Source organism: Bicyclus anynana, chromosome 24 (genome assembly GCF_947172395.1).
Source record: "Bicyclus anynana chromosome 24, ilBicAnyn1.1, whole genome shotgun sequence".
NCBI lineage: Eukaryota > Metazoa > Arthropoda > Insecta > Lepidoptera > Nymphalidae > Bicyclus > Bicyclus anynana.
The window spans coordinates 6,592,819-6,602,020 of record NC_069106.1 but is presented as its reverse complement, the minus strand read 5'-3'; the positions used below and the strand labels follow the sequence as shown (position 1 = coordinate 6,602,020).

The 9,202-nt window shown below is 37.4% G+C and overlaps 1 protein-coding gene across 1 annotated transcript; it reads right to left on the bottom strand.

The window, feature by feature from the left end:
- Positions 1-4,775: 4,775 nt before the first annotated feature.
- Positions 4,776-7,394, bottom strand: LOC112055618 (ER membrane protein complex subunit 6). The gene is made up of 2 exons (XM_024095802.2): positions 7,154-7,394; positions 4,776-6,354 (listed from the first exon to the last, which is right to left on the bottom strand). The coding sequence occupies exons 1-2, from the start codon at positions 7,287-7,289 to the stop codon at positions 6,146-6,148; spliced, it is 345 nt and encodes a 114-aa protein (XP_023951570.1). The 5' UTR covers positions 7,290-7,394; the 3' UTR covers positions 4,776-6,145.
- Positions 7,395-9,202: the final 1,808 nt, after the last annotated feature.

Below are 9,202 nucleotides of genomic sequence, written 5' to 3'. Positions count from 1 at the left end.
TGACTCACGAAGACACTAGACGTACGAGGTCCATTGACCTCGTACCGCTGCGAACGTGATAAACATGAAATACGTGTTGAAATGCTGACTTATTTGAATAGTTTAATTTCTTTCAAATAAACAATACCTACACATCTGAACGTTACCCAGGCAAACATAAGCTACACAGCGTCTTCGCCGGCGAAGACGAGATCCCCGATATCTGACGTCACCCAGACGTGGGCTTCGGGCTCCATCAGGCGATGCTTCTGCGCTCGCCCAAACCCCCCGGTGACGCCGCTGAGGTCCCATAAGGAGCCTACGGCACTTACACAATCAGAAAAAAAAACATCTGAAAGTCTAGTATAGTCTTTAGTACATAGCTATAGGCCCTACGGCGTCAAGTAACAACCCAAGCAGATTTATTAAGTGCTGAAAATGCAAGCTTTTTAATGGCAAAGTGACATAATGTCATCTAAATTTTTTCCGAGAAGAAAAAAATCCTTTTGGACTTCTGCTAATTTGGGCAGGACGTGTCCAATTCGCATAGACTAAGCGACCTCCTCTTGATTTCGATGTTAGCATGTCTTTTTTTAGTTAGCCCTTGACTACAATCTCACCTGATGGTAAGTGATGAGGCGATCTAAGATGGAAGTTGGCAACTTGTTAGGAGGAGGACGAAAATCCGTACCCCTTTCGGTATCTACACAACATCGTACCGGAACGCCACCTCTAGCCACGGCCAAAGCCTCTCACCAGCCAGAGCTGGACTATAAGAAAATCTCAATCGCCCTTGTAAATCTGGTACCAGGTTCGGTTAATTTTATTTTTACAAAAGACAGTGCTAATTTTTCCGTCAAGCAGCATTGCTAATAGTATTTCTGAAGGGTAGGTATGATTAAACGGTGAAATTAGTTCCGGCACAGAAAACATATCCGGGCACAAGAGTTTTAGCGCAGTGATAGACCAGTGGATATCGCATGTGCCTTCGATTCGGAGGGCGTAGGTTCGAAACCGGTCCAGGTCCATGCATCTCCAACTTTTCAATTATGTGCATTTTAACTGACTTCAATAAAAGGAGTTCTCAATTCAACGCGTATGTTTTTTTTAATGTTTGTTACCTCATATCTTCAACATTTCTTAACAAGCGGACGCCCGCGACTTCGTCATCGTGGAATTTACTTTTTCACAAATCCCTCGGCATCCATGGATTTTTTCGGGATAAAAAGCAGCCTATGTGTTAATCCAGACTAAAATCTATCTCTACTTCAAATTACAGCCAAATCGGTTCCGTAGTTGCGGCGTTAAAGAGTAACAAACCTCCAAACATACATACAAACTTTTACGTTTATGAATTCTTGTAGTTTATTTTTTTTTTATTTGAATGATAAGGTAAGGTATACTTCCAGATTGGTCAAGCGGTTTAATAATTTTGTGTAAAAAATCAAAAGTGAAGTCGGTTCCATTTTTATGTTAAAAACATTATTAAAAGAAATTAAATACCTATCACGTGTTTGAGACACGTGAAGGAAAACATCTTGAGGAAATCTGCATACCTGATTTTCTTATTTCTCTATGTGTGTGAAGTCTGCCAATCTGCATTGGACCAGCGTGATGGACTATTGGCCTAACCCCACATTCTGTGAGGAGACTCGTGCTCAACAGTGAGCTGAGTATGGGTTTCTAATGATGACATGGTGGATTGATAGGCACAGGGTAGCATTTTGTATAACAACAAAGTGTTATTCTGTTTATTTGTTTGCCACAAACCATTTGTGGGAGATTTTAACGGCCTCTGTGGCACGCGGTGGATTTACAAGACGGAGGTCCTGGGTTCGAACCCCGGCTGGGCCGATTGAGATTTTCTTAATTGGTCCAGGTCTGGCTGGTGGGAGCTTCGGCCGTGGCTAGTTACCAGTGATATCTTTATAACGTCTCCGAAATGAGCTGCTGGTGATAATGCTGCGCTCCTACGTAACCGGTGATACCTAAAATCTTGTGTCGCACATTGTGCTCCGAAACGCCTATATTGCATCCCACTATACAGTAGGTACCTATCTATCATAATTCGTTTTGAAGTTACTTAGGATCATCAACATCATCAAATCAGCCGATGGACGTCCACTGCAGGACTTAGACCTTTTATAGGGACTTCCAAACATCACGATACTGAGCCGCCTGCATCCAGCGAATCAGTCAGTCCACCTGGTGCGGGGACGCCATTCCAACACCTTGGGACCCCAACGTCCATCGGCTCTTCGAACTAAGTAACTTCGCGTCACTTAGGTTGTTTCTCGAAAATTCAATTTACCTATGCAGTTGCTATAAAATCTCGTCTGCAAAGCTAAAAGCTAATAGTTTTCTGATAACCACATCATAACATGTTGCCATCGGCAAATAGCTTCGACGTTAAACGGTTTTAGCCGACATGCTCTTAACTTAGTAAACTTCGTTATACCTATCTATACCTAAAGCTTGTTATGACCTCGCTTTAGTAAGTCATCCAGCTGCATAACCCAATATAGAATACTAGCGGACGCCCGCGACTTCGTCTGCGTAAAACTTAGTGTAAACTTTCAACTACCCCTGCCTCCCCCTCCCCTACCCCCACCCCTACTCCTAACCTACCTAAGCCCTATCCTACCCCCACCCTACTCCTACCCTATCCCTACCCTACGACGATTCGAAAGAACCCAGAAACGTTTCATATGTATTTACCTTATGCACCCCCACTTTGCCACGGGCCGTGTAGCAGAAATCGTAATATTTTAATTTCGACAAAAGTCAAAATCCCAACGTCCAATTTTAATCATTCAAAGACCAAGTATTATCTGCATAAACTATACTTAGTGATGAAATAATTTATTTTGATAAGGATTCATTCATGAGTAAAATAAATGCGTTTAAATGTACCTAGTCCAAAAAAAAAATGGTTGTTGTGCCTCACTCGACATAGATAGGTGTAGTGTGTCGCGGACTTTTTTGTAGATTTATGAGATCTACAATTAATTAGTATAATTTATGGTTCTATCTTTTATAGTTTAGGCAGCGTACGCAAAATAAGTGACTTTTCTGGTTGATTTTTTAGACCTTGTGTCCGAAAAACCCAAATATCTCACGGAACCCTATTTTTTTTCCAAAATAAAATTTAGCCTATGTTACTTGCGAATAATGTAGCTTTCGAATGGTGAAAGAATTTTTAAAATCGGTCCAGTAGTTTTTGAGCCTATTCATTACAAACAATTAAACATACAAACAAAGGTTTCCTCTTTATAATATTAGTATAGATTAGCGATAGCTAGGTACTTAAATTATCAGCCGATAGACGTCCACTGCTGGACATAGGTCTCTTGCATGAACCTTGTTGTGTTGTACTATACATTGAAAAGTAATGCCCATATATGACCACGCTGGGCATGCGGGTTGGTCAATCGCAGGCCTAGACTTCTCGCACCTGTCCGACACCGGTCTGTGGTACTTGTGAAGTCTAGCCGAATCAGAATGGTTATACCGCCATTAGTATTAGTTTTTATAGTGTCGATGATTACGTAAATGACAAAATTGCTTGGAAATTAAATGTATTAGGTACATGACAGGCTACTTATATACCTATTGTTAAATGGTGATAAACTAAAAAAGGATAAACCTGGCTGAGTTTGTTGTGGGCACTTCTCGCACCAAGGCGCCTTTGGGACCCTCGTAACTTTAATTTTAAGTTTTCGAATAATTATTTTCACCATTATCTTAAGTTTAATATTATTACCTGACGTTTCGAAAGAGCTTGTAAACTATGCCTATTTGAAATAAATGAATTTTGACTTTGAGTCGGTCGACAGAGCCTCGTCGGTCAATCTGCAGGGTGCACCACGAGCAGGTGAGATTGGCAGTTGGAGAAGCTGACTGGTACTAGCCTCCCCCTTACACCCCTAGGCTAGGTGCTTATACCTAGGGGAAGGTGGGGCATGACGAGGCATCCGAATGGAATGGTTGCTTCAATGATTGGTACTATAGTATGGAAAAATGTGTCAATTTATGCGGAGAATACTTCGAAAAGCAATAAATACATTTTTAAATAGCAATGTTGTGTCACTTCCTTGATTGCCGAAATTTTCAGTACCGCCCTCGTAAAATATAGCCTACTAGCTGACGCCGCGCGGTTTCACCGGCGTGGTCCCCGTTCCCGTTTAAATACGGGAATATTATATAGCCTATAGCCTTCCTCGTTAAATGGGCTATCTAACACTGAAAGAATTTTTCAAATCGGACCAGTAGTTCCTGAGATTAGCGCGTTCAATCAAATTCTTCAGATTTATAATATTAGTATAGATGATATTCAAAAGTAACGTGTCTTTCTATTGGTAAAAGAATTTTGACGGCCTCCGTGGCGCAGTGGTATGCGCGGTGGATTTACAAGCCGGAGGTCCTGGGTTCGATCCCCGGCTGGGCTGATTGAGATTTTCTTAATTGGTCCAGGTCTGGCTGGTGGGAGGCTTCAGCCGCGGCTAGTTACCACCCTACCGACAAAGACGCACCGCCAAGCGATTTAGCGTTCCGGTACGATGTCGTGTAGAAACCGAAAAGGGGTGTGGTTTTTCATCCTCCCCCTAAACAAGTTAGCCCGCTTTCATCTTAGACTGCATCATCACTTACCATCAGGTGTGATTGTAGTCAAGGGATAACTTGTAAAGAATAAAAATGAAAAAAAAAGAACTTTCAAAATCAGTTCAGCAGATTATACCATTTACCTCTTTCTATTATTAATTACTAATTAGTATACATAAATGAACAGGCCATAGTTGTTTGTCACTCTAATATAATTAAACATAATATAAATTAAACAATAACATTCAAATAGGCTTAAAACTATTATTAATATCTACACTTACTCAGACTAAATACATAAGAACCTGCATCGCTAGACGTTACTTTTCTGTCAAAGTATATGATCAATGATCTAATGCGATTATAACACTGTCTCTATAGACTCGATGTTTCATAGTAATGATTACTATGAAACATCGAGTCTATAGTGTTAAAAGAGGTCTGAAAAAATACCTTTTTGTGTAGTTAAATGGTGTAAAAGCGGTCAACAACTTCTAGTTTAGTATAAGATATATTACCTTACTAGCTGACGCCGCGCGGTTTCACACGCGTGGTTCTCGTTCCCGTAGGAGTACGGGGGTAATATATAGCCTATAGCGTTCCTCGATAAATGGGCTATCTAACACTGAAAGAATTTTTCAAATCGGACCAGTAGTTCCTGAGATTAGCGCGTTCAAACAAACAAACTAACTCTTCAGCTTTATACATTAGTATAGATCTAAGTTTGTATTACTCAAAAAATTACAGACACAATTTTATTAGTGAATTTGGGTCCTTATTTAATAATTAGTAGAGAAAGAAGAATAAACAGAAAACATTATTACATTGTCTTTGATACAAATTAGCAAATGCCCTTCACCTGTTTGCTTTCATACATATTTGTTGTAAGACTGATAGGATAGGCTGAAAAGTAATTATTATGAAATTTAATATGCAAAATAAGTACAATAGAATCTTACTAATCAAGCACTTTATGAAACTGTTATGTTGAATTATTATCTGACACTCTTAGTGCTGGATTAGTAAGGATTCTTTTGTATTATGGCTTTATTAAAGTCCTACTTGAAGATACTATCTTGAAATTTATGATTGATGATTTTACAAAATATTTTACTTATGAAAAACACCCGTGATGGTCTGGACCCTTGGTTCTAAAAATCGTAGATATTATTCAAATAGACCATTGGATTATTCAAATAATCTCTTTTCTAGAAATTATTTGGACTGCTATTGAGAATAAAGAAAAACCCAGTATTTTACACCAACACAGGTTCAGAAACCCAAAGCCACATAGTCTTGTTTGGACAGCCCTGCTTTAGCTTATTATTAATAAACAGTCATTAAATTTCCAGCCATTTCATCTAATATATTTTAAAACCTTAACTCTGAACTGCTACTGAGAAAATATGTACATACAGTATTTTACACCATACAGATTCAGAAACCCAAAGCCACATTATTATAATAAACAGTTATTACATTACCATTTCATCTAATATATATCTAATATACATGTACCATACCATATATTTGCATCAAATATTCTAATTTCATCTAATATATTCTAATATACATGTACCATACCATATATAAAAGTCCAAAACAGTACATATGTGAACAGTGCTCCGAAGAAACCGTTCGTTAAAAGACTCTGCCGTGATATATAGTATTTGTGCCATGTGGGACCAGCTTTTATCATGAACATCATCCATAGAATGACCACTGCAAACACGTAGAAGGCAAATCCGTATAGACCTGTTAAGCCCAGGATACCTGAAAACAGTTATACATAGATATATTTTTGACAGCTTTTGTAATGCAGTGGTGTACGCAGTGAATTTACAAGACAGAGGTCCAGGGTTCGATCCCCAGCTGAGCCATCTTAATTGGTTCAGGTCTGGTCGTGGTAGTCTTTGGTCGTGGCTAGTTACCACCCTGCCGACAAAGACATACCAAGCAATTTAGCGTTCCGGTATGATGTTGTGTAGAAACTGAAAGGGGTGTGGATTTTCATCCTCTTCCTAACAAGCCCGCTTCCATCTTGGTTCCATTAGTCAGGGGTTAGGAGTTCTGGTCTATAGCATCTTCTAAGCATGTGTACCATAGAAGTGTATGTATTCATGATGTGGGATTCACAATACACAAATACATATATTACAGTTATGGTAGTGCAACTACAACTGGAATATATTTGTGTATTGTGTGATGAACATGGGTGTTTTTGTTGTAGTAAAACAAAACAGTTTGTGTTGTAGTAAGTATATACATATATATGCTAAAATATAATAAATCTTAGCACCCCTAACACAACTATTACTTTACTGCTACTACTTTACTTACTACTTTGGGGCTTGATAGTGATAAGTATATTTATTTAATTATGTATTTTTGTATGTTACTAAATCTAGCAGGTTTTGTATTATAAATCAAATATTTACTTGATCAAATTATTGTATTGAGTTACAATTTCAGAAAAATTACTTATAAAAAGGTATGAAAAACTGGCTAGATTATTATTTTCTCTTAAATATCAAATGTCATTTAAAATATCTAATTTAGTTGGGCTAATTACCTGCTGTGGATCCCGACAAAGCAGCCATGGAAGTCCTACAGTACTCGACGACCGCTGCATTATTTCTGAGCGCTACATCGCTATACGCCACGGGCTCCGGTTTTATATCCTTTAGTTTTGCCGAAGAAGGCATCATTTGATATTTATTTTGAAAATTAAAGTTTTAACAAAAATTGTAACTTTTTTATCAACAAGGCTAAGGTTATCCACCACAGATTAATAGATACCCAGTACCCACACAACAACAAACGTCAAATCGAATGAAGAACACCACAGACCACAAAAAACACAACAAAAACTCAATTCAATTCAATTTTTGATTTTATAGCTTGCTGCTGTACCAATTGGGTACAATTTACTTCGCCAATGTTACGTGGTAACGTCAATGAAAACAAAACGAGTGACACTGACAAGTGACAACCGGACAAATGACAATTCACAATTATTGGTTGACGGTGACTGAAACATTTCTTTAAACTGAGTTTGAATACGACATGTCAATTTTCTCTACATCTTAAACGTAGTTGAAAAATAAAAAAAACTAATGTAAAATCACGAAAATATAACTATAAATTGCTATTTAACTGTTTAGTTGCTGTTTTTATAGTCAGTCTTGTTTTTAATATACAATAACTTGATTGTTTAAAAAGTAAAAACGTAGAATACGACGTGAAATGAAACGTGGGACGAATAATAAAAAGAAGGGATACCAATGTAAAAAAAATCCAATGTTGTTATTACAAAACATATGCGTTATGTTCCTGATGCTAAGGCTATGTTCCTAAACTAACTTAGAAACGCTAGCCAGACTCATGCCACACTTGTTGTATGAAGTGATAGCACCGTGCTCTATGTTTGGGGCCAACCCATTTGATTCCAGCTTTTTTACCTACAAAACCATCATGCTTTATTAAAAAAAACAGTTGGAGTTGTAGATACAGATGGAGTTGGAGATCTACTTTAAAATTACGAGCGGACTCGGTCAAGCTTCGCTTTGACTCATGTGCACTTCTTCCCTACCCTTAGGGCCTACCCTATAATAACCTACTCTTACCTCTACCCTATCCTCTCCCTACTCCTACCCTACCTCTAACCTATCATACTCTAGCCCTACCCTGCCCTTACCCTACCCTACGTACCCCTACCCTATCGACCCCTGAATTCATTTGTCACAAAAAATGTCTACCACTTATGTTTGTGATGTATTATATGAAGTACCACTCGACCGATTTTGTGCAAACTTCACATACTCTTAACCATTAAATAAATAGTCCACAAAGCCTAAGCACTTGGTTTTGGAAAACATATTTAAATACATATATAAGGTCTAAACTTTAATTTATTATATAAATTATACCTAAATTAATTTATTGGCTAGGGTGGATTTTTAAGTTTTTAATTTAATAATATTTTACCAAATAAATATGGAATAGAATGTTGGTTACTGATTTAGACTCATTCTACAAACTTTCCACAATGATAACTTTGCTGCCAACAGTGTTACCAACCCTACTGTTTTAACATGGTTATATCAGTAGATTTGCTGTTTTCACATTGATATCTATGTTTTCTGTTTCATTCCTATTTTTTACTGTTTCAACTAGCGTTCAGCACTACCTAATAAACTACTGTGCAAACATTTTTTGATAACCACACAAGTAATAAAACGCAATGACACTAGATGAAAGTGTTTTCTCTTGTCGGGATTCAACAAAAATATGTATGATTTAAAAAAAAATAGTGTGACAATTCTGAAATTTGAAATGACATGAAAAATAATTTTACTTTGATTTTTGTCTTTTGTTGTTGTTGTGATTAATAATTTAACAAATCAATGTATGTTAGTTCTAGTTACTAAGAAAGTTGTTTGTTGTTTATAATAAATGAGCAAAATTATGAAATCTGCCTTTTTATAGGTGTCAAAGCTTTTTATAATTTACCTACTGCTTTCTACTGTTTCTTTTTTGGCGAGTTGGTGTTTTTTAGTTTTTTGACGTTGGTAACACTGGCTGCCAATGAACTTTTTGACATGTGTGCGTGTAACATACA